The sequence below is a fragment of the Dicentrarchus labrax genome, unplaced genomic scaffold, assembly GCF_905237075.1.
Source record: "Dicentrarchus labrax unplaced genomic scaffold, dlabrax2021, whole genome shotgun sequence".
NCBI classification, from domain to species: Eukaryota; Metazoa; Chordata; class Actinopteri; family Moronidae; genus Dicentrarchus; species Dicentrarchus labrax.
In genome coordinates this window covers 25,444,652-25,471,390 of record NW_026136708.1, presented here as the reverse complement: position 1 = coordinate 25,471,390, position 26,739 = coordinate 25,444,652, and the positions used below count along the sequence as shown (strand labels likewise).

General features: G+C 44.0%; 1 protein-coding gene across 2 annotated transcripts in view; it reads right to left on the bottom strand.

Annotated features, from left to right (window-relative positions):
- Positions 1-23,722, bottom strand: part of arid1b (AT rich interactive domain 1B (SWI1-like)) — a 40,459-nt gene extending 16,737 nt beyond the window's left edge. Inside the window, exons 1-9 of one of the 2 annotated variants that reach the window (XM_051408786.1) lie at positions 22,758-23,722; positions 17,736-17,927; positions 11,902-12,069; positions 8,272-8,385; positions 2,631-2,868; positions 2,457-2,540; positions 1,900-2,052; positions 1,452-1,806; positions 234-455 (exon numbers count right to left, since the gene is read on the bottom strand). In XM_051408786.1, the coding sequence (XP_051264746.1) occupies positions 234-455; positions 1,452-1,806; positions 1,900-2,052; positions 2,457-2,540; positions 2,631-2,868; positions 8,272-8,385; positions 11,902-12,069; positions 17,736-17,927; positions 22,758-23,468 (2,237 nt within the window). In that variant the 5' untranslated portion in view covers positions 23,469-23,722. The remainder of the gene's footprint in view (positions 1-233; positions 456-1,451; positions 1,807-1,899; positions 2,053-2,456; positions 2,541-2,630; positions 2,869-8,271; positions 8,386-11,901; positions 12,070-17,735; positions 17,928-22,757) is intronic. The other variant, XM_051408787.1, reaches the window with a different exon arrangement.
- Positions 23,723-26,739: the final 3,017 nt, after the last annotated feature.

Below are 26,739 nucleotides of genomic sequence, written 5' to 3'. Positions count from 1 at the left end.
GTGTGCGGCAGAGCCTGACGCATACATACAGCCTCATAATTCTCTGTTTTATTGTGATAATAAACCAAACATGACCACACACAGACTTATAAAGTGCTGGATTTCAAAGAAAGAGCTCCACATTTTGATTCATTCAATCAAATTCTGCAGAAGGTTTTTAGACGACACCAAATAATAAAATCCAACGAGGAACCAGTTCAAGTGTATCTGTCAGGCTCTGGTACCAAACCTACCCATAATGCTCAGAGGGGGTCTGCAGGGTGGGTTGCGGCTGAGCATAGGTTCCCTGCTGGGAGTGGTGAGGAGGGTGAGGAGGAGGATGGTGGTGGTGGTGGTGGTGGTGATGGTGGTGGGGGTGAGGAGGGGGATGAGAGGGGTGAAGGGTAGGAGAGAGGGCAGGTCGAGCCCCGGGCCAGGACTGGTTGTGGTAGGCTGGGGAACGAGCGAAGGGAGGCCTGGAAGGACGGAGGGATGGAGGGAGAAGCAACAGAATCTTTGATTCGGTCCAAACTGTTCGACTATCTGCAGCTTCAGACATTAAAACATCTCAGTGCTGAAGGTCAAATTAAAACTCAGCGAGCAACTAATGAGAGGATTTCTATCGTTCAGTCCGTGAGTTCAGGATGCGGGTTGATAAAACACCCAGACTCACTGAGCTCCAAGGTTCAAGCATCTCTTTAATATACAATATACAACATATACATCGTCGTATCGCTATAGACACTTTAAATGACTGATGTTCAGCAGAAATCACGGATCTCAAACTCAAATTGTCTTGAGGCCACTTCAACACTACAGTACTACAAGAAAGAGCAATATTCTGAATTTATTTCCAACATCTTACTTAACAAAAAAAGTGCAAACAGAAGTTTCTATACATCTTTAATGCTCGCAGCCAAACTAAGACCCAAAACCTGCTCTCCTCTTCACAGGAGGCACCTTTAATGTTTGCCAAAGGATCTTCTCTCTGAAGGAAGTTTCAAATCTCAAATTATCTAAAAACTGAAATAGTTTTTAATGGTAATAATGTAGTAAACAACTAGTAAACAACTAGTAAACAGGCGTTTACAGGAGTGAGGAAGGGTTGCAGTGGTACACCGATACCCTGTACCGTATTAGTGATAAAAAATACAGGATATAATGTTTAGTGAAATTAAAGGGATGTAACAATTTCTTTTAACAAAATGAGGATTTATTTCACAATCTACAAAATCTATTTTATTTATCAAATTATAGAATTATTAGGTTGAACTGAAGTCTTTATATCTCGATTCATTTGAATCTTGTTTGTGTCGCCATTTAAATCCGTTCTGTTTCACTCCTTTAAGGCTCTCTTACCGCAGAAACCAGAGACTGAATGTTAAGTTTAAAGTTCTTTAGGAATATTTAAACAGATTCTGGTTGTTGAACGTTTAAACTTTCCTGAAATAGTTCGGATTTCCCAGACTCACCTGCCCTGGGCGGCTGTGGCGGAGACCGAGGAGGACAAGGAGTTGGCACTCGGCCCGGCGTTGGGGCCGACCTCGGGAGGTTTGCGGCTGGCGTTGGGCCCCGGAGGACCCATGCCCTGCCCGGCGGGCTGTGGCATACCGGGGGAGGTGGGGGCCATGACGCTCCCTCCGGCGGGATAAGGCCGGCCACCGGGGCCAGGCCCAGGGCCGCGACCTGCCGGGGTGGAGGGGCCCTGACCGTGCATGGGACTGCTGGCGTTCAACCCCAGGCTGTTGGCCAAGCCGGGGCCCGGGCCGGGGCTGCTGTAGTTGGCACTGGGGGCTCCGCCATAGTGGGGGGGGCGAGGGTAGTTACCTGGAGACAGCGAGGAGGACACGTTTACAAAAACTGTTCCACTTCTGTTACTTTTATGTTTTAGTGTTTTTCCTTCCAGGTTGCAGTGCGTACCTGGGGGTCCGTACTGGCCGTATGAGCCGCCCTGCTGATAGGAGCCGTGGTGCATGGGCCCCCCCGACGCTGAGTGAGGGGACATGGGTGGTGCTGACTGCTGGGGGCCAAACTGAGGCCCCTGGGTGCTACGCTGCATGGAGGGAGGGAAACCTGAAGAGAAGACAGAGGCGAGGAAGGAGAAGGGAGGACGGTTAGTTTGGGAATGTACAACTGAAGGTTTCCAGGACAACAGAGATTATTTCCAGGATATTTCAACATTTTAATCCATTACTGGAAAACTACATTTCCAGGTTTTCCAGGACGCGTAGGCCTGATTTAGAATTCAGTATGACTAAATCTCTCAGCTACCCGACTGGGAGCCGCTGCCCCAGAGGATGAATCAGAGGATTACACGACTTTTCCTCTTTTAGCTTTCAGGAATGTTCCTCAGAGCTGCTGCAGACACAGAGAGAGAAACTCTGAAAGGCCTGTAGATTATTTATCAAAGAGACGGAGGATGATGATCGCTATATATATTTAATATGAATCCACTCTGTCACACTGATGAGTCGTACCTCTGTCCTGAGTCATGGCGGACTGGGAGGGATGAGGAACAGGATCTGATCCAGGACCAGAGACCTGCGGGGTCAGCTGAGAGCCTGAGAGGGAGACACAAACAGAGTTAATACTCCCTATGAGGCCTCAGTTATCCTGTTTCAAAGAGACAGGAAGTGACATCATCTGCATACCTGGTCCGCTGGTGGCGGGAGACATCGGTCCGGAACGGCTGGAGCCAGCGGGGGACGGTGAGGGGGAGGGCGAGGGCCCGGTGCGAGCTGGCGGGGGGAGTCGAGGAGAGACGTGGGGGGAGAAAGGAGAGCGGGCCGGGGTCCCCTGGTCGCCCTGAGCGCTGCCGGAGCCCGACGCCCCTGAACTCACCGCCGCCTCCGTGCCGGTGGGCAAGTCGTCGATGGAGCCGGACAAATCCTGAAACACAGACAGACCGAAGGTCAGATTTATGGACGATACCGGATTTTATTTTGGACTGAAACAACTTCTGAAAACATTCTCCTGTTGCTCTCGGTGCTTTTTTAAACTTCCTGTGGGATTTCTGACGAGTCGTTTAATGAACCTTCGCAGCTGCAGCTCATGACGTCACTCACAGGAGGATCACTGACTGTTCCTCCGGTGACGGGCTCACGAACGCCTCGTTCAGCTGCTCCTAAATGAGCCGAGGAGGCGGAAACGTCTCGTCTGCGCCGACTCAGCTGGAGGACATTAACGGTCCGACCAGAACCGACAGAACCCAGTGGAAACTGCAGATCCGTCGCCTGCGTCCGCCTCAATGTCAGAGCTTCCACTCTTTGGTTTGGTGTTGAGTTCGGTGCAGACGAACATCAGCAGGGTTCCCACTCTTTTTGAAAAATCATTTGTCAGTTTCTCTTGATGATTTAGAGCCGCACTCACTCACAAACACTAAATATAAATGTATCGATACGTGTTATCCCTGCTGCGTACTCTCCTGTGAACTGACTACAGTTGTTTCCTCTAACTGTAACATTAATGTGACCACAGCTTAAAAGTTCACTTTAAGTAGAATTTATTTTATTTTACAGAAAATGTATTTATTAAAAAGGAAGTAAAAGTGTTTGTTGCATCCAAAAAACAATAAAAAGTTTCTAAGACAGATTATTTTCAGGATATTTACTCATTTGAATTCATTTCCAGGTGTTTCCATGAAGAGAGATCCAGCTTTGTGTTATTCTTTGTTATATTTGGGACTTTGATGTTCAGATCAGGGTCTTTGTGTTCACAGATGATTTTAGAAGAGAGGTCGTGAACAACAGTTGAACATGTTACTAATGAAAATGTTGAGCTGTTCGGCTAAAACGAGAGAAGACAAGAGAAAATGAAGAGTCATAGAAGGAAAGATTGAGAGACAGAGTTAAACAAGTGGAAGCAGAGAGGAAGAGGAAGGAGGGAACAGAGCGAAGGACGAGAGGAAAGAGGAGGAGAATCAAAGAAGAAGAAGAGAGAAGCACTGCGCTGAAATCTCCCATCTGCCCCTGGGCCTCGGGCCAGCCAATCAGAGCGCAGCGACCCATCCTCCCTCCCTCCCTCCGCCCCTTGCCAACAGCTCAGCCAATCGGTTGCTGCGCTGCATCACTCTCTCTCTCACTCTCACACACACACACACACACACACACACACACACACACACACACACACACACACACACACACACACACACACACACACACACACACACACACACACACACACTCTCCTGGTGTGTGTTCTAATTATAAAGAGTGAGCTGCAGAGAGAGAGTGTTTGTCTGAAAGCCTCGCTCGACCTTCCTCTACTCCTCATCTCCTTTCTTCTCCTCTTCCTCTCCTCCTCCCCCCTTCTGTCCTGGTTTCACCTCCTTTCTTCTCCCCCCTTTCACTTCCTTCCCTCCTCTTTCCTTTCCTCGTATTACCTCATACTTTGCCTCCGCATCTTCCTCCACTTTCTCTCCTCTTCCTCCTCCTCACCTGCCTGAACTTCTCTGCTTACTGACTCCCCCTCCTCTTCTTTTCTTCTCCTTCTCTCCCCTCCCCACTCCTTCCTGCCTTCACCTCCTTTTTCTCTCTCATTACCTCATACTTCCTCCCTTCCTTTCTTTGTCTTCCTTCACCTCCTTCCTTCTGTTTCCTTGTATTTTTTTCTCCCCCTTCTCCTCTCATACCATCTTTCTCCTCCATCCCCTCCCATCTCCTTTTCTTCATACATCTCCTCTGTTCCTTTTCCTCTTTTATCCTCTCCTCCTTTCATACAACTCCACCCGCTACCCTCCTCTTTTTCTCCTTCCTACTTCCTCCTATTTCTCTCCCCCTCTGCTTCTCCTTTCATTCCTTCCTCCTCCAGTATCTCTCCTCCTTTCATGGTCTTTATTTCCTCTCCTGTCTCTCCTCTTCCTCTTCGTCCTTTAATCAGCCTCTACACCTCCTTCTCTCTCCTTCCGTCTCTCCATCACACGCTCCTCTGTTAGTCAGCGGCTGTTGTTTTGTAATTTAAATATTTCTCTTGCCTCGACTGTCGGAGCCGCTGTGCATGAATCACTGCGTGTGTGTGTGTGTGTGTGTGTGTGTGTGTGTGTGTGTGTGTGTGACAGAGAGAGACACAAACACTGTACATTTAGTAGTAGTACCCCTCCTCCACCTCCAGCTTTCAGCCTTCACCTCCTTTTCTACTCATGCCCTCCCCCATCCTCTTCCTCATCTTCTGCTGTCTTTCTCCCTCTTTCCTCCTTAACCTTCTCCTCTTCACTCATCTATTCCCTCTTCCTCCCGTTCTTCAACCTTCACATCGACTGTGATTAATCAATAAGTATTATTAAAGAGACCTCGCTCCCGTCTCCTGCCCCTCTGCACCTTCGTTGACTTTCTTTACTGCAACAAACTGGGGAAAGTTTAAAGCTGCAAATAATTATTATTTATACGTTTTCATTATCGATTAATCTGTCGATAATTTTCTCATTTAATCGATTAGTTGTTTGGTCCATAAAATGTCCAAAGCGACGTCGTCAGAGGAATAAAGAAACTCTCATTTGAGGAGCTGAAATCAAAGAATTGTTTCTTAAAAAATAACGATTATCAAAATAGTTCTTTAGTTTTATTACTCGATGACTAATTGATTAATTGTTGTGGCTCTAGGAAAGTTAAGTATGATTGATAAGTTGATAAGCCCCGTTTACACAACCGTTCTGGGGGCAGAAGAAAGATTTGTTCGATATATTTTATTCTGAACCGTCTTTAACTATTGTACAAGACTTGATTTAATTAGCTGAAACTAAAGTTTTAAGTGTAGTTTGGTGCAGCAGGAACCGGAGGGTCAGTGGTTCAAGTCCTGAACTGCTGCGGTGCCCTTGAGCAAGACACTGAACTAACTGCTCCCAGGGCGGCCACACCTCTCCACATTTCCCTGTTTACTATGTCTATATATAAATAAATATCTTTATTTTTATTCCAGTATCCAGAATATTGTTCACAGACAGCAGCACAGCTTCAACTCACAGTTAAACCTTGAACAACGACTGAAGTTCCACCTTTAATCAGAGACGATGAGAGCAAAAATAAAGCAACAATTAGAATTTAGTCTTTAAACGAGAGGAAATAAGACACTGAACTGAAAATCATGCAGTCAACTTATTAAAGAGTCTGTGAGGCCTTCGGGTGCAGCTGATTTCTGCTGATTTCTTTTTTTTTTTTTGCTCCTCCTGCAACCGAGCAGTCTCCCCTGCCTGTCGCCATGGCAACTGCATCAGCACCCGACTTCAAAAGGAGGCTCCAAAGAGAAAGAGAGAGAGAGGATGAGGGACAGAAGCAGGCTAACACGGAGAGAAAGAGAGAGAAAGAGAGAGAAAGAGAGAGAGAGAGAGAGAGAGAGAGAGAGAGAGAGAGAGAGAAGAAGAAACCAGAGGAATAGGGAGAGGTAGAGAGGGAGGAATAAAGGGATAAAGGAGCAGAAGGGAGAAGGTGAAAGAAGAGAGGGAGGATGCATAAAAGGAAAAGATGGAAAGAGGCATAGATAGAGAGATGGATGGAGAGATGAAATAATTACAGGGGAAGCAGGGAGAGAAAGCAGTGGGCAGAGGAGCGTTCACAGTCAGAGTCTCAGTGCTGGAAGTGATTTCAAGCAGCTTTAAAACGGTTTTCAAACAGAGAGAAACGTGACGGAGTCGTGAAGCTAAAATATTCTTCCTCTTTAAAACAGACTCAGGTGTTCCCCAGAGCTCCATCGCTGAACCTCTATTATTTCATACTTATACAAATGATACAGGACAGTTTATTACACACTGCATAAAGACGACACGCTGGTTCCATTAAAGGAAATAATGTGTTGTATCCTGTGCTGTGGCCAAGTTATTGTAACAGTTGGTGGAAAGCTGCCGTCAGACCTTTTTCACAGGTAGGCTCAGCTACACTAAATGGAACGCAACCTTAATTAGTATCATTGGTAACACCTGTGTTTACCCTACTGTTTACCCTACTTTGTCATGTCAAAATGTCCGCTGTGGAAAAGGTTTTTTGGGAAAGCAGAAATAACGGCTGTGCTGAGAACAGCGAAGTGCACCACGAACGAGTCCACTTCAAAAACTGTTCCATCAACGGTGACCAGCATTTGTGAGCAGGTGCTGTCCTGTATTGTCAAAACAAACCACTTTGAAAACGTCCTTGAAAGGTCCTGGAAAATGATTTATTAAAGAGTGGGAACCTTGAAATGACCAAAAGTGCCAAAACAAATACAATTTGAGAAGTCTTTTTGCTTCGCTCAGCCTTCAGTGAGACCATCAGTTCATGCAGAGCTGGAGACTTCGATGTAGATTACAGTTCAGTCGGTGTTCACAGGGTCATTATTTCAGTTGTGTCTCTCTCCGGGAGGTCCGGCCCACACGGCACCGACCCAGCGGGAAGTATCAGGCGCTCCGGGCGTGATACCTGCCAGGTTCAGCTCCGGATAAAAGAGGACTGCGTCATTACCGACAACAGTGGCGAGCTACAGGACAATCAGACAGCGGGGGGGCGGGGCTGAACCACGACCACCGAGCCTGATGCAACAAAACGACTCTTCTTTCAATCCGTCTGTCGGCTTTATGGTTGTTATCAGGACAGCTGCTGCATCAGCTCCTCTGTCACTTTTTCAGGGTGTTTTTGAATAAAACAAGACTGTAAGTGAAGTTTGATCTTTGAGGAAGAAAGATGTCTTTTCTCTCTGTCGCTGCGAGTAGCTCTGAACCGGACTGTCACTTTAGATTTAACTCGCCACCGATGTGACGTGGCCCAGTTATAGCTCAAGATGTGTGAACACGTACTGGAGGGCAGCGCGTCCTCCGACGACCTCGACTAAAAGTGAACCTGAACTCTTTAAGATCCTCGTATCAAAGTGACAACAGCAGCTGATTTTATAAAGACAAACCCACAGGAGGGCAGATATCAGCTGACCTGAGAAACTCTGTCCCAACTTCCAGTTTCACAGTAAAGCTGCGTACACGCCGCACAGAGGAACAAAGAGAAACCAGACGGATCTAAAATTCCTCAAACACGATTACTATTACGACAGTTTTCGCCTTTTGATGACAAATTATTCATACTTTGAAGTCCTCACTGATGTCCTCTTTTTACTAGAGACGCCATCAGCACTAAAGATCGTTATTAGACATTGTGTAGAAAGTGTGAATATTGGTAAGCTGCTTTGATTTGATTCACTGATGCTGTGATAAGTACGGTGGTTGTAAGCTGTGATTCCAAATGATTCACAAGTCGAGACGTTTGGCGGGAGTTCACTTTGGACTTTGGTTGGTAGAGAAATGAGATATTTTACAGCACTGATGCTCCTCAGACTTACCGGGAGGCTGGATGGTCTCTCCTGTTGGCTCAGACTCATCTCCTCGTGGTTTGGTTTCCCAGGAGTCATAGCAGCAGACTGGCCCCGCCCCCCGTACGCCTCCTGCGGCACCTCCTGAGTCGAGACAGACGAAGACGCAAAGTTCAAACTACAAAACTCTCTTTACCCTCAGTGGATCTGATGACATTGGTGTTCTGGAGCTTTCAACCATTTCACAGGATCCTTATTGATTATATAACGTATTGATTTTTAATGAGGCAGAATCAGATGTATTATAGTATTTGTATCAGAGAGGGGACTCGAGTGTCTTAAGTCGCACACACAGAGACTTCAGACTCGACTCGGACTCGTGTTTTGGGACTCGTGAACAATCATTATGTTTTCTTTTTTTGCGTATTAATATTGAGGAAACTCTGAAACGTCTGACGAGCTCAATGTGTATTACCATGGTAACCATATTACGCATTGGGTGCGCGCCTCGCGGCCTCACGCACTAGTACCTCGGACGACGACTATAGCGACCGGTGGCACACCTGCAGCTGCTGCTGTACCATTTGTGATTACATTTGGTTATAAAAACTTCAAACAGGACGGCACCAACAAAAGGAGCGCTGACTGCAAAGTCTGCAGTACCTGAATCAAGGATGCTGGATCCACCACATCAGTCACATTAGCGCATATGGACGGTTAGCTCAGCATCAGCTATGTAACGTTCTCTTAGCTTGCTACTGGCTTTGTAACTGAATATCTGAATAGATGAGTGAATGTTAGTTTGCTTGTCGCACTTGTTTGCATTGAGTGGTAACGTTAATCATCTACTGGCTAACGTTAACTGCAGAAAAATCCATATTTATACTGTCGGCTTACAGGCAGGTTACAGGTTAACTGTTGACCACGTAGCGTTAATGTTACAGGTTTACCAGATTACATTACACATAACAACACTGTTGATTGTTTCAGATAATATGGCAGCAACAGTTTTGCTTTTTTTTGTGAACAAATTGTTTTGCAAATAACACACAAGTAACATATATAAGTGATTAAAGTACTTTTAAGTGTTTTGCTTACAAGTTGTTTGCATTTAGCTAAAGTGTGATGTTTTGTACTAATTGGAATTATGTTCATTACAATGTCTTTGACTGGGTGAAGTGTAACATTTTCTAGATTTGTTCTTATTATGGTCCCACTGAGCCTGCACAATAGGGGGCAAGATATACTGTAACTATATGTTCATGTTGGAAGAATACAGTTTCCTTTAAAGGAAAGCATTCAGTGTGTGTTTTCTTCATATTGCATTGCAACAGCCTGTTTAAAGTGATCATATAACAAACAACTTGACTTGACTTAGACTTGCAAAGAAAGACATCTCTGATTTGTATATACACAAACATCTTAACACAAGTCTGGAGTGGATCTTTAAAATGACAGATCTTCTACGTGTTATCTGATAGAAAATAAAGATCCGGCTGTTTGCTGCAGGTCAGTGTGTCGTCTCGAGACTGATGAAGGAGATAAAACCACAGCTGAAGGTCGGGACTTCCTCTTCGTCACGACTGCTTTACACTGAAACTCTCGAGACTGATTCATTGATGTGATAAACTCGATACTCTGAACGAAAGTTCATGACTGTTTCTGTACTCCGCTACAGATGGGAGGCAAATATTACTTTTTACTACGTTCATCTGTCAGAGGTAGTTACTTTGATACTGATATTTTTACTTAAGTAAAAGATCTGATCTGTTTAGTTTTTCTTGACATTACAGGACAGCACTCGCTCACAAACGGTTCAATCATTCAGCTTTATATACGACAGCTACAACATTTCCACTGGGTCGAGATTTCCGCTTGTGGTTACAGAAACATTTGACTCAACGGTGAAAAGATCGCTGCGAGTCCGTTCCGCTCAGCATCGAATGTGAAGAGAAGCACTGACTGAGATGGGAAATGAAAAGTGTCATATAACCTGCAGCTTATCCCACCAACAGTTGAGATTCAAACTAAATATGTAGGTTTACCTAGGAGAACGTAGGAGAACGTAGGAGTGAGAGGCTGAAATACAAAAATACTAAATAACAACGATTACTTCCAGGATTATTTGGTCATTTTAATCAATTCTTTGGCTGCAGGATGTAGTAAAAACATCTTATTGAGATTGACAGATATTAAAATTGTGATATGTTAAATGATTAGTGTGAAAATTTGCATCACAAATAAAATTTTTAATGAAAACTATTAAAATCACAATGATGTGACATTTATTGAGGTCTGAACCAAACAAACATGTTTTTATCTGAGAATAAGATTATCTGTAATATAATCTGATTTATATACCGTTTTTAATCAATTTATTTCATCAATCGGGTTAATAGTAGTCAGTAAAATGATGAATATCGGGTTAAATAACTGACCAGGCCGAGATTAGATTTGAGATTCTTGTGTGAATTCTTCCTCACTCACTTGTTGTTTTTTCTGTAAAACACTTTAGAAACAATCCACTTACTGTATCAATAAAGTTTGCTTACTGCCACTTTATAAAGTACACCCATTTAATACTGAAGGAAAATAATCCCTGGATTCTGTACATCAGGAAGCTGCTTAAAATAAAAATCTTTTTATTTGTTATTTTGTGCTGTTGGTTCAGCAGTTTGTGCCTTTAAAAGGATTTAATTTCATCTTTCTACATTAAAGTAACATTTGAGTTTTCCTCCTGTTTCACGAAGATGATGCTCGGAGACAAAATGCTTTGTAAAGACATTTTCTCGCAGCAGTCGGGGAGGGGTCGACCTTGCTGTAGCCTCTGGAGGCTTTTGAGACGACGCGAGGAAATGCAGAAACTTTAAACTCCCTGGAGGCTCCAACTGAGCCGCTCTCCCTCTGAAACACCCGCTTTCATTTCAGTCGGGGACAGGACGACAAAAGGATGAAGGAGCTCACTGACCGGAAACATCAGCCGGAGTCCAACTGTGTTTCAATCATCCAATTTGATTTGTTAAACACAGAAATGTCTCCAATAGTGGCCGTTTCTTACGTAAATCTGACTACATTTTAATAAGAAATCTTCCTGTTTCCTGTTCTCGTCGGTCGCTGTGATTTGTTTCCTCTACGGTGTCTTCCACAATCTTATTTCACATTGTTGTGCATTCGGTATGTTAGAGTCGATCAGGGTGAAGAGAGAACGGTGTTCAGAGGAGCAGTGAGACGTTGCTCAAGGTCGGATCTGACGGAGCGATCCATTGTATTTACAGAACACACAATCAGAACGTGTGTGTGTTTCGTTTCAAAAGAAAAGATCATAAAAAACAAGAACCTGTAAACCTCATCGCCTTTGTTCTGTTTCATTTATTAAAGTATTTAAAGTGCGTTCATTGTTTTTCAACACGGCTGCTTTACCTGCTCAAGAAAATCTGATGTGATGAAACAGAAACGGCAGTAAAAATGATCAGGAAACGTTCTTTTCTTCTCACTGTGAACCCGGAAACTCTGCTCTATAGTGAGTGTCGTCTTCCTAATGTCTGAAACCTGCTCAGTGAGCCCTGGTACAGTATGAGGAGAGGTCCGGAGCCCTTATAGCTAACATCCACTGTATGTGGGGTCATGAGAGCGCCCTCTCTGAAACATTACAGTTTCTACCTGTTGTGGCAGTGGGCGGGGCTGCATGTACGGCGGCTGGCTCGGGGCGGCGGGCTGCTGCTGCGGGGGGCTGAAGTACGGCGGCTGACCCGGCTGACAGTAACCGCCCACGTTCTGCTGCTGCTGCTGCTGCTGCTGCTGCTGCTGCTGACTGTACTGAGAACCCATCTGAGGACACAACAAACATCAGCACAGTGAGTCTCTGATGAATAAACCAAGAGTCATCACCACAAAACTGTTTCCATCCACCTGTTTTTATATTCAGTGCCTCCAGCGAGTGTCTATCTGCACCCGGGTGGTAACAGCAGGTACCCGGATATCTACACCCAGCCATCTAGAGCAGGAACGGGACTTTCACTGGCAGACTAGGGTTCGAGACCCCACATGGGAGACTGAAGCTGGAGCCCCGTGTGAATCCAGTGTTCATTTTTAGACCTTATTTTGAATTATTTTTAGTTTCTTGCTGGTGTTTTGTGACATTCATACTGCAAAAAAGGAACTTAAAGAAAGTAAAAAAAAGGGGAAATAAGTCTTATTTTTAGTCTAAAAATAAAATAATCCTGTCAGGCATGTTTTACATTAGGAACTGGTTTTGAGAAAATATATCTGACTTTGTTTTAATAAGATATTACAGCTAATAGTGAGCTACATCTAACCAGTAACACGTTATAACACTGGTTTGCATAATATTGTAAGATTTTCTATCAATCTAATCAGTATGAGGATTATATTCCAGAATATCTGGCCTGTTTCTAGAAGAGTTGTTGTTGCAGTGTAGGATGTGGTTGGGTTGTCTCTGCCATGAGGGTGAAAATAGCGTTGTTAGCTACTGACAGCTGGGTGCTAATAGCATCCATCTTTTATATTTGCACATAAAGTAGAAACGCAGCAATGTGAGGTGTAAAAGTTGATGAGAAACAGAATAAAGGATTTTGTGGGTGAAACGTGATTTAAACACCACTTCCAGTGAAGAGCTGAACACAAGTGATGAGGAGACTGTAACCTTCATTTATTATTATCATTTTTCATTATTTAACCAGGAAAAACAACAAAAAACAACAAACATTTCCATTAAGAACACATTAGAGCAATATACTCTCTCCCGCTCTCTCTGAGAAATGCCTAGAGGAGGAACTGGGAGCACAGATTGGGGGATGAGGTTTGGCCAGGCATCAATTAATCCAATTTAAAGCTTGTGCACAGGCTTCATTATTCAAAAACTAAACTGCACACAATCTTTCCAACCATTTCCTCTCTGTGTGATCCTCCTGCAGAAAGCTCTCTGACCCACCTCTACCAGACCTATCACTGTTGGTAATCAGCTCATTTTAAGGAGAAGAAAATACATCACACTTTAGGATACAATTATTAACTTTTGTTTTTACTCAACCTGGATAACTGCACTACACTGAATATGTGTACAGTGTGGACTATATAAGCACAAGGTTCGATACGACATGATGGACAGCCGTAATACATTTCTGGATCATCTTGGTCAATATCTATATATCTATAATATCTATAGCAACAGAATCTACAGTGTGTCGTCCACCTCCATCACAGAGTACCTGCAGCAGCAGCGTAATTAATAACTTCCTTTGACTATTCCCTGTTTTTTGGGTTTATTTCTCCTTTGTTTCTGCTCTGTAATTAACATCAAAAGTACATTATCCTAAACAACACACACAGTATCGGAGGAATAGAAAACATGTTTTCCGTCGTTTCATTGTCTCTTTTAACGATCTCCTCATCTTCAGCACCGGTCTGAAGGCAACGGCTGGAGAATCATCTCCACCAGCTGTTTGTCTCCGTCAACCAGTGAACTCACATTCACACAACAAACAAACATTCAGTCGTGTTCCCGTTTGATTTTCTGGAAATTTTGTTTCAATTTGGAGACGTGACAAACGTTGACTGACAGCCGGAGAGCTTCTACATGTTGGATCAACACGAAACTCTGCTGTTGAATCATCACTGCACAACACGGACAACTGTGTATCTGGACTCATGTATATGGGAGAGAGTGATGGAGACAGCAACGTAACCGAGGTCGTCCTGACCTCCTGCCCTACTCGCTGCAGCGTGAATAAAGAAAATATTAAAGGTCTGAGATGTTTCCACTCTGCTGAAGATGTGAAACAAGCCGACTAACGAACTCTGCTGTATTCCTGGAAAGTGACCTATATATTTAAATTCCTCTCCCGAGGATTCAACATGTTCTCTGACTGAAATAAACCTCCCACAAATCCACGATACAATGCTGCTTCTCATCATCGTGTCCCTGTGCTGTGAGCGAAGAGGTCTGATGTGACCTGCGACCTCCGTGCCGTTACTGTCTCCAGTGTTTGAGAGCTACAGCTTGTTCTGGAGTCACAGGAGAATCACATGATCACGCAGCCACATTGATGATTTGAAACGCATTCCTTCTGACTGCACATCAGCTCTGGTTCCTCTGGTGATGATGGCAGGAAGCTTTTTTATGTAGCACTCAAACTGCTCCACGGGCACTTTATGTTAGAAACAAACATAAAGGACCAGTGTGTAGGATTTAGTGCAGATTGCAGATTAGCTTGTAGGAGAAACTACGGTGGCCCTAAGCTGATCGTACGTGTGAAGAATGTCTTAACTTAAATTTATTTTATTTACACTGCAAGAACGGCACGGAAAAGCTTTCCAGATGAACTCAGTTTCATCATTTTTAATGGAACTAATTGGTCACATTAAACCTCCACATGAACATTTATACCACCTTAAATAAGGTGCCTAGACCCGCTGAGATTACATCAGGACTGCAGCGTATTGTAAACACTTCCACAGACCTTCCTCCTCAGATCGTTATCCCTAAAAGCACATCCTCTCCTCGGGAATAAAAAATGCCACAAAACGCAACAAGACGCAACCTCGCTGCAATCTGTGAGAGCCGGAGCCTCCGAGCGGCTGCCGGACGACCCGAGGATCACCTGCCTTGCTCAAGAGCACCTTCTGCATCTACTCAGGCGCTCTTAGCTGTGAAGGGTTGTTCATCTGCAGCACCGGGTAAACGGCAACCGCGGTGTGACATCAGTGTGATGATGTAAGCAGGTGTCAGAAGCAGAGTGGAAAATCACAAAGTACAGCTGACGTGATGGTGCGACGGTTTAAAGACACCACGTTGGTAATTTCTCTAATTTCTGACATATTACAGACCAAATGATCAACTGAATAATCAAAAACATTATTTTACAGAAAATATCAACTGGATATTCTCCCAACCGATTTGTTTTTGAAGGTGGAACTGCTTTATTCAGTGATTTTTAAGGTGGAACTGCTTTATTCAGTGTGTTTAGTGGTTTTAATCAGAAGGGACAATTAAAGGTCTAAGACAGAACTGGAGGATTTACCAAAATGTAGGTTGAATACCGTCAAACATTTTGGTTGAGATTTAGGTTTTTAAGCAGTCAGAGAGTCGACTGTGGACAAGAACCCTCCTGAAACCAAATCAATCGAAGCGGCACAGAGGGGGAAGCCGCCTGGTCCAATTTCATCTGGAATCAGAGAGTTAATAAAGGAAGAGTCCCAGGGCCACCTGGGGCCTCGCTCACATAAAAGTCATTACATTTCCTCCCTCTGCCTCGGCGTCTTCATCCGAGTCTCAGCGAGCAAAGATGACAACGCTGACACAAGTTCCCTCAGGCTGAACAAAAAAGAAAATGTCTGTCAAGCTGTAATGATGTAATAACGTCACCGTTACTCCGTGATGACAATCTGTCTCTGCGAGAGGCTTCGGGGGAGCGAGACGACATCAGAGGAGCGAAGAAGGAAAAGCTCCAGGGGTAAGAAAACCGTGATCGGAGTAAATCTACGATATGAGACCTGGATGCAACAATCCCGCTTTCCTCCAGGTCTTAAAAATGTGTTCTGGTGTTTTAACTTCTTACTAGGAAGTTAAAAGAGAAGAGAAAACACGAAGATCAGTTGAACCTGGATTTAAAACAAGCTGTGGTGACACAAGTGATCATGACTGTAATAGTGTGATCAGGGTTAGTGAACTTTACAGCCGACGGATTCTAGTTTCGAAATGAGAAAAATCTAAATCAGGAAATGAGCTGTTATGGGTCTTTTTTATTTTCAAAACAACATAAAACGGTTCGTTCAGTCTAAAATGGCATTAACACTTCACTAAAACCTAAATATATTCAGGTTAACATCACATAAGAAGAAAAACAACTAATCGAACTCAACTGATTGTCATATTACCAGCCAATATCAGCTTATTAAGTCTGTGTTCGTTTTTGTATTTATTTGACCTGTAATTTTTTACAATGTTTGCTTTAAAGTTTATTAATATTTTGATTTCTAGTGAACTTTGTTAAAAATGTGCTGCTGCATTTACTTTCCCTCAGAATAAAGTCAATGTTCAGCTGCAGACATTTACACATATTTAGATGACAGAGATGAAGAGCCGAGAGGTGGATTGTGCTGCAGACGTGGTTTGGAAACTTTCTATGGATATTTCAACACCCTGAAAACTTGCCATCATTGTAACGGACTGAAATCAAACTCTCAGCAATTTTCTTTGTGAAGTTAAATTCCCTGTAGTCTGACTCCAGCGACAGCAGCCAACCACTAAAGAAAAGTCTTTTAATGTTCTCGTAAGTGACGTATCAGAGGCAGCGTCAGTCATCAGTAAACCAAAACCAGCAGCCTGCAGTCTAAAAATAGCCTCAGCCCAGTCTGCGCCAGGAATAGCCTGACCCGGCCCGGCCTGACCCAGCCCGGCCCGGCTCTGCAGCAGCCATGTGGTCTGACAACATCAATAGGTCTGTTGTCCACAGTGACGAGGTGGTGATGATGCTGCAGATGAATCAGCAGGACGACCACATGAACAAACAACCAGCTCAAAAGAGACAAAACAAGAGGAGGTCGTACGAGCTTCACTGAGTGTTTCATCACTCAGGAACACACACTCTGAACATCGAGGAAACAACTTCCTTAGAGAGCATCACAAGAAACAAACACTAACTGTAGGGACGGAGAGTTAAAGGTTATACGGGAGATTTAAATCATTTATATAGCAGCAACCAAATGTACCCTAAAACCAAAACTATAAAATAAAAAGAGGCTAAAAGGCTCCAAAGAGCTGCTGAGTCAGTGTTGATTCACAGTGGGTTCGGCACTACGCTAACATCATATTCTCTTTATAAAGATACAGAGTCACATGGTGTCTCTCTCCCTCTGCCTGTGTTGTATCGCAGCCTCTCTGTGGTTTGTTTCCATAGCCGGTCTGCTCCGACTGAAACTGCTGTTTTTATCATCTACGTCGGTGAATTAAGGATTTATTTCCACCAAACCAGAGTTGGTGATTGTTGGAAACACTAACAGAGACGCTTTTAATGAGTTTTATTCTGTTTCTGTTCACTTTAATGAAGTTCTGATGATCTGAAGGTAAAATGAGTGTTTGTGTCTCTGGAGTCTGGTGGAGAGTGATAGTGATATTACGGCTGTTTGTGGTTAAACTAAAGGTCTATCTCTGTAGGGATCCTTTCCATAATGCTGTCAGACACTGACAATAACAACCTGAGTCTGTCAGTGGAACAAACAACTACTGTTAGTATTAGCTAACATTACAGCACATTGTAGCCTGTTTCGCTGCTTTTTTCTAACCTAACTGTGAATTTTGGGTTTATTTTGGCCAAACCAGAGTTGGTGATTGTTGTTGAGATGGAAAGACTAATAACAGTTTTCGTGAGTTTAATTTGTTTTCTGTCCAGTTTGAAGTAAAATGACTCTTTCTGTAAATGTAGTCGGATAGATGCTGGTTCTCCAGTGCGTCATTTATCGTGATTGTCCCCTACCTGTTGCTGAGGGTACTGCATCCCTCCCATCCCCATCTGCCCTCTGCTGGGCATCGCCATCGGGTATCTGTGGGGGGAGGGCGAACCGTAGGGCTGGCCGGAGTACGGCGCCGCCTGCTGCTGGGAGTACGGATTGTTGCTCATCCCGTAGAGCTGAGAGCGCTTCATCGCCATCGGGTCCATGGGAGGCACCTGGAGGAGAGAGGCGATTGGTTAATGAGACATTTGTTTACCCTACTAGGTTAAAAAAAACATCGATGTATCAAAGCTTCAGGGCAGGTAAATGACCTGTGGGAGTGAATGAAATCAACATATTGATAAACTACAAAGGAGATGACAACACATCTGGAACCAGTCACCTGGAACCAGTAGGAGTTTGAGGCTCTTCCCAACATGTTAGAATCAGCAGAGCAAACGTCATTAATCCAAATTAATCTTTACTCGTCTGTCGCTATAGTTTTGTCCCCAAAGAGACCTTGAACCTTGGTGATCTGGGAGAGTGACGTATTTCTTGTTCCTTTACTCCATCCACTCATAAAAACTGGATAACTATGTGAGGCCTTCACCATCCTGGGATAACAAAACCGAATGATGAGCATATGGGGGGATTTAGAAGTGAGTATTCCCAATGCTGACAATAAGTGGATATACTCCTGCATTACACTGCTAATACATGTGCCCCCTCCCACCAATACCCGGTAATATCAGAGGAATTGGTATCGGAACAACCTGAATCGTCTGAATACTTTTTCTTCCAGACCAGGTGGAGCACATCGCCCAGCCGGTGGAGGACAGTAAACACATCAGAGGCGGGTATCGAGGTATCTTGGTATCAAGTTGGGGGTTGACAACTGAGACTTAACTCTCGTGTCAGAGCAGATTCAGTTGAAGCAGCACTCAGACAAAATGTGAGCAATCCAAAAGCCTGGGAGGCCACTTTAAACTGGAGTCAACAGTCACGCCTGGGTACACTTTAATATGCACACACACACACACACACACACACACACACACACAAGTATTTGACACACTGACATAATAGTAGGTGAGAGAAGTGACTCAGTGAGAACAGATGTTTCACTGCTGCTCAGACGGCTGCGGCTAAAAATAGAAACCATTTATGGATTCTACACACAAAACACGATCCAGACATTTCCTCCTTCTTTAATCTTTTCTCTGGGTGACACGTTTCCTTCAGTCAGCTGAGGACGACCACACTGGGAAACCCCCCCCATCAATAATCCCGATGTAAACAGCTCAGCGTGAGATCGGACAGGTTGTCACAAAGCTTCAGGATCAGCTTCAATGGTTTTAAGTCGCCGACTGAAGCTGAAACTGGCAGAAATTTAACTTTTCCAAACTGTGAAGAAAACGGAGACTCCTGTCATATTTTGTTGTATTTCATTAAATTATTTTACACAATCTAATTTAGTAATCAGTCTGACAATATACACGTCAAAGCATCAGATTACTGTTCATACCGCCGTACGAGGCCACTGATGCTATATCATTAACAATAATAACAATGAACTATAACTATATATCACATTTCTTAACATTACAAAGTGCCGGCAGATAAAATGAGGAAAAGGTAGAGGTGAAACAATTTACCGAGACGGTTTTAACCTCATAGATGCAACAACATCGGTACGCGGACCCGAGATGGATCTACATATATCTGAAGAACCGGTCGATGGTCCGATTCTAAAGTTATGAATCTGTTGACTGAAACACTCCTGGTCAACAGTAAAAGGTCAACGCCACGCTCTCACGACAAGAGCAACAAGAGTAACGTTAGGGCAGCGTGGCTCGTCGATAATGCCGACACGATTTACAGCTCAGCATCAAAACTACAATCTAAAGTCTGAAAAACTTTCGGATTCAAAGAGAAGGAAGGAAAGTTCGGCCATTTGTAAGATCTATCAGACAGCATCAGACTCAGTCTCTGAATCGGGTCGTCACCAACGTATATAGATACATTTTAAAGGGAGACATGCACACCGCTGGAAAAAGGCCAAAGCACGTGGTCAACAGGAGGTAAAAACAATGAAATTATCGAATGTTTTTATATAACAAGTGATCTCATCTTATATCAGCTATTCAAAGTACGTTGTCAGTCAGAAACACACATTCCTGTCCAATCTCCTCCGGCCTTTAAACCGTTTGTGACTGTGTTTCCGTCTTAAAGATCATCTCCAGACATTATATATATAGACACACACACCCTCAGTGCACCGGTGGATCACTCTGTAGAAGTTCTGGACCCGGATTGCCTTCCTGACTATTTGTGATGGTTTGCCTCCCCCCCTTTATATGTCTGAATGATTGATGTGAAGTGATTGTGAGATCTCTGAGGTCTACTGAACAAAGCCTTCTGACTTGTCCCTGAAATTTAGGCTTACAACCAAATGTGTCCGAGCCTCAGCAGTTGTGGCTCCCGCCCTCTCTCCCAACTGCTTCGGTGCCTGAGTCACGTACACCATTGTTGATCTGTGATGCCTCAAACTGTTTGTACGCTGGATGTTGTTGTGCTTTGTAACCCAGGATTTGAAAGGTGCCATATCAGGATACTCTTTGTGTCAATACTTAACCTGCAGGCCTTATATTATATTATATTATAGGTCTTATTATAGATCTAACTTCCTCCTTGTTTCAGGATGCAGGTTTTATGATGATGAGGTTCATTACAGGTCGGTGGTCGGTGTTTTTGGGAGCCTCCACGTTAATTTGCATTTAATTAACATTAATGTGGCCACAGCTCATAAGAACCAGTTCAAATCAAATAGACTTTATTTCATTTTACAGAAAATTCATCTTCTAGTTTTTATTTATTATTTTCTGTTATAACTTTCTAATGTTTGTACTGTAAAGACCTTTGTAAAGACGCTGAATCAATAAAGTTTACCAACTTACGAGATGTCTTTAGATGTCAGACGTCTACAGATTCAAATCATTTTTGACAGTTTAATATATGATAAAGTTTCTGCTTTGCTACAGACGCCGCGGGGTCGCCACGTTTCACAGACACCACAGTTTCCCCTTCACACTAGGATGGGGAGGGCGAGACAAGGTAGTATCCATCACACACTGGACCTTTTCATGCTGCTTTCAGGTAAAGGACCAGCACGTAGGATTTTGCAGCATCTAGCGGCGAGGTTGCAGATTGAAACCATCTGAATATCACTCGCCTCCCGAGCGTGTAGGAGAAACTACGGTGGCGGCAAAACCCGTTTGTTGTTGTGTGTTACTGTAGAACGCCGGCTTAAAAAACAAAAACATTTCTTATTTTCCGGTTATTACACACTAAAGAAAACATATCTTTAATATTTTACTCCATTTCTGCCCATAGATCCTCCTAAACGTTACCAGTGGACCTTTAATTGCAGCCCTATTCATGCACACTGTGTAAAAAAGCATGAAGCACAGGAAGCAGGAAGGGCTGGCGACGGCAGCGATGCACTCGCGGCCGAGGCCTCCAGCAGCTGGAGGAGCATGACGAATATTTAGCTCCAGTGTTGTTGCCTGTGGTAATGGACACATGGCTAATCTGCATGAGTGAAGGTCAGGGCTCTTGTGTGGAGACGGGGGCCATAACGGGCTCCCTGCCAGCTGAAGTTGAGGCCGGATCACGAGCTGAAAGGAGGCTGACACGGTGGCCTATTAGCATCACAGAGAGGCTAACAACGGCGGTGGAAACAACTTAACGGCCGCAGACACATCAGACGACTTCAAAAGAGATCATTAGCATATGTGAGGCAATTAGTGGATGTCAGGTGTGAACGGGGCTGTCAGACAAACAGCAAGTGGTGGCAGATAATTGTCCTGTTCTGTCACCGAATCTCAATGTCCCCAAACTTCATCTCACAATACAACAGCTAAATGTAATTACACTGTGAGTCTGTACACACAGCTACATACAGCCTCGTTAGGCCTGGACCGCTTCCTCCCAGGATGGCAAAGTCATGACTCGCCTTACTCTGCTTCAGATAGGATAGGATAGGATAGGATTGGTCAGGGTTACGGTGCCCTGGAGAGGACAGGCTGTGCTATCAGTGAGGCAGCTGCAGAGACAGAATTACACTTCCTCATATCGTCCAATATTTAAATATTAGGAAGGAATTCTTCCCAAAATGTGAAAAATGTAGAAATTAGCCTCATTCTGGGGGAAAAGAAAGAATAAACAACAACAACCAAATTAAAATATTATCGAAATCTCAATAACTCAAGAGCTGAAATGTTCTGATGGAGTTAAAATGTGACAAACATTATTATAATGACGAAGAGCTGCTCTACTCATACAGTTTGTTTCAGACCCAAAAACACATTTTACACATTATTATAATTATTAAAGAGGAACAATATAATGTAGACAGTTAAACTTATAATATACATTATAGTCTATATACATCTACATTTGTTTGACTGTTTAATTATTTATTGATTACTAACGTATTATTAATAATAATAAGTCACCCTGTGTACATATTATTCACTAACTTACATTATATATTGGATTTAATTGTTTCTGGCTCCGTTTTGTTCTGTAATGTTATAATAATAACAATAATAATAATAATAATAATAATAATAAACAATAATAAAGCCCATTGTAGTGAATGTGAGTCCAGGTGGAGGAGGGCGGGCTGTGCCTTCACCATCCTGGGAGGAAAATAAAACAACGTCTGGGTTAGCAGTAGCTAAATGCTAACGCTAGCTTAGCCTAGCAAGCTAAACCCGGAGTCACCTTGGACGCGGAATCGAACCGCTGACTTTACAAACCAACGCTAACTCCTGCGGCGGTCAGTGACCGTTGTCCGGGAGCCTTACTACGTGAGGATTATTAACGTTAATGTCGAACAGGTGGAGCACTTTGTGTTAAATGACGTCTCACAGCAGCGGCGGCTACAGCTAGCTGACGGCACACAGCGGCTAGCGGGTTAGCATTAGTAAGATGGCTCTGTGATCATCCGGAGGATCCGCAGCGAACACCGGCTGACCGTACTTTATAAACGCGTTATTCACCTGCGATCTCCCGCCGCCCTGCCCGTTGTTCCCGGGGCTCATGGCCGGGTGGTTCCTTTGTTGTCCTCCCCATCCGTGAGGAGCGTACTGGGAGTCTTTCGCCAGCCCGACGCTGGGCTGCTGCTGCTGGGCAGCACTGTACTCCGGGTACCCGTAGCCCCGCATCACGGTGCTCGGAGCCGTGAGGAGCTGGTTTAAAGTGGGTGTAGCTCCGGACGGGTGCAGCTGCTGCTGACCGGGGAACCGCTGAAACCCTCCCCCGCCTCCTCCGCCTCCAGCCGGGGAGCTGCTGGCGACCATAGCCGCTTTACTGTGGTTAGCAGCGGCCGAGCCGCCGGGGCCGGGGCCGGGGCCGGGGCCGGGGCCGGGGCCGGGGCCGGGGCCCAGCAGGATGTTGGTCCCCTGGCGGGAGGGACTCATCATACCCCCGTACGCACTGTTCCCATACCCGGGTCGGTAGTTCGGGTAGTGGTTGTACGGGCTGTTGTTGTTGCTGTACCCTTCGTGGGAGTTCTGAACCTGATCCATAGTGTCGAGTACCGAGAGGACCGCCGCCGTTACCCCAGTCCCTGCGCTTTGTTGTCCGCCATGTTGATGATCAAAGCTGGGCCCTCCTCTTCCATTCCCATAATAATGATTAAACTCGGAGCTGGTCCCAGTCGGAGGAGGGTTGTTGTTGGTGGTGGTGGCTGATCCCAGACTGGCATCCATCCGCTCCTCCTCCTCCTCCTCCTCCTCCTCCTCCTCCTCTTCCTCCGCTGGTATTCAGCCGGTGTTGCTGATGGCTGTTCCCCACCAGGAGGATGTTTTCTTTCCCTCCATGATGTTTCTCTCTCTTCCTCTCCTGCTGGATGTTGTTGCTGTTGTTGTTTATTATGTTGTTGTTGTTGTTGTTGTTGTTGTGGGTGTTCCGCTGGTGCTGCTGCTGCTGGATGAACTGGCTGAGCGGAGGAGGAGTGTGGTGGGATGATGATGATGATGATGATGATGGAGGAGGAGGAGGAAGAGGAGGAGGAAGAGGAGGTCCAGCAGGGTCAGTGTAGTTTGCGTCAACAGATTTTAGTTTCCTGACTAACTTTAATAAAATAAGAAGAGGAAATAACAGAAAACTGTAATTTTCTACTTTTATTTTAAATCATAATTATAAATAAAAGGTTTTTAATCTTTAAAAAAAAAAAAGAAACATGTTGTTTTCTCATTTTCAATAAAAAAAAATCAAATATATATTATATTATAATATAATATATTATATATAATTGAATGATCTGTTATGGTCATATTTTAGTTTTATGCTGCGTTCTAACCAAGAATACAATTATTATAGATTATTATATATTTATGTTCATGAAGAAAACTCCTCTAACTCTCTAATGTGAATATATTTATAAATGTGATTGTGATTAAATCAGTTTATATATTAAGAAAGATTTAAAGCTTAAAGATGTTAAAGACGCTCTGATTGGTTGTTTTCATTCGGGTCCGGTGGATTCTTATGAACTCCATCAGGAGGAACCAGAGGAACCCGATTGTTTCACAGATTATCTGTCTCAAGTTCTCCTGTCAGCATAAAGTGAAAGTTTCAACAAATATGACTAAAAATAATTCATTTAAAAGTTACCTACTGCAGCTTTAAACGTATGTCGCTTTACTCTTTTTAATAAATCTTTTTCCAGGACTTTTCTCGACAACACAGGACTCATAACTGGTTTTATAATTTACCAGTAAAGGTCAAGTATTGACACATTTTTCCCAGTTTTACTCCTCCTTGTTTAACGATGCAGGTTCATAATACATTTGTTTATCACAGGTAGGTGGTCGGCTTTTATCGGACACGTCGTATCATTCTCACCACGGCTGGTTCTTCTGCAGGATATTTGGTAATTTAATCAAATTGCAGCTGTTTCCATGACTGGAAAACTAGCCTATAAAACATCCAGGTTTTCCAGGACGCGTGGGAATCTCTGCGTTACACAAGACTTTACCGAGGTGGATGTAAAAACACGTGCTGATGTTCTGCTCTGAGTAAAACATCTGCAACGTGCAATCAAACAGGAAACATTGTTCAAATCAACCAACATTACGTGACTGTTCGGGACATAAATAACGGCAAGATAATTCACATTACAGCAGAACTGAACAAATTAAAAGGAAAGCCTTGTTTTCACATGAGTGTGTGTGTGTGTGTGTGTGTGTGTGTGTGTGTGTGTGTGTGTGTGTGTGTGAAGGGGACCCAGCAGGGACCTCCCACAGCAGCACTGGAAACAACCCAGTCAAGTCAAGCAGGGAAACTGGGTCAGAAAGCAGCAGCAGCTCTCAGAAAACACTCTGATGAAAACACAGTGTTCTGCTCCGCTGCTGAAAAAACCTGAAGCAGAAAACAAACACCAAATGCTGGATGACGTTCGGAGCCGAATCCGGGTCAGACTGATATATGGAAGGAGGACGAGGCCCAGAACACGTATCTGATCCTTCAGAGCGCCGGCTGTTAACGTGTGTCCACCACAGACTGGAGGGTCATCACTGGACAGTGTCTTCAACCTGCCAGCAGGGGGCAGCGCCTCTGGTTGCAATAATAAGTCTGATAGTATTGAGTCTATCTATCTAAATCTAGTCTCAGTTTATTTATGAGCTCAGTAAACAGTTTCCTGATGAGTTTCTGGTCTCAGTCTCTAGTTTCAGTCTTCTTCCATACAGCATGATGTTCATTTAGTAACTGATGGTCCCATTGAGAGTAAAACAGACCATAAAGTTCAGAATAACAATACAAACATCCACACTGATGATCGATAACAGGCAATTATAAAGGTTGATGACAGTGAAGCCAATATATCTGTATCTCCCCCTGGTGGCTGACTGCAGTGAAGCCCATAAAGCCTCCATGTTAGCAGATGGGACAAACTAAAAAATCAAAGTTAAATAGATTTTTCCTAAAGATGGTTTCTGTCCTTTTAGGTCGTTCTTATCACGCTCATGTTTGTTCAAGTCTTCATTTTCATCCTCAGTTCATCAGGCTGACCTCGATACCGCGGTGCAGACAACGATACTCTACTGAGCAGACTCTGGTTCCGAATGGTGAAAGATGGCAGCGGTTGTATCTGGGATTTATTTCAGCTTGATTTTTGTACAGCAGGAGGAAGTGGAGACACTACGTCCATCTTTTATATGTTGATGCAGAAGGACCTGGGTTCACAAAGTGCTTCAAAGATGAGAGGAGTTAGCAGAATCCAACACTGTGTTGAAGAGTCTCTAATCTTAAGTTCGAACAAGCTGAACTAACGTTAGCAGCAGCTCGCCCCTTGTCTGTCCAACAGCGTGGGAGAAGCAGTGATTGTTAAGGTGGAACTGCTTTATTCAGTGTGTTTAAGGTGGAACTGCTTTATTCAGTGTGTTTAAGGTGGAACTGCTTTATTCAGTGTGTTTAGTGGTTTTAATCAGCGGGTCTGTTTGTGTTGGAGAGGAGGAGACCTCTGTGGATCATTGGGCTCCCGGTAGAAACCTCCTGAACCATGAACACTGAAGGAATCCTAACCGGGAGAAGCTGACTGCAATGACGCCAATGGTGGTGAAGACAACAACTCCCATGATCCCACGCTGCTTCATCATGTCACCTGTTCCCCTCCATATTTTTCCTCCAGTCATCCAAACCTACAGCAGAGTTTAGAGTTTACAGACATTTTAATGTGGAAATGTTAAATATTGCAGCTTTAAGACGTCGTCTCAGGATCAACTTGGATGTTTTAGCACATTTAATCTTAATCAAATATAACTAACAGGTTTTATCTGTTCCTATATATCACAGATAAAAACTGATGTTCATACTTTGAGATGCTGTTTCATGAACTCCTGACAGGAAGAAGATTTAACCACCAGTAGCAACTGGAAGACAACAGAAAATAACAGCATGCTGCCCCCTGCTGGAGCTCTGGTGACACAGCGCTGACACTCCAGTCAAAGCTACAGAACAACATCAGAACAACAACAG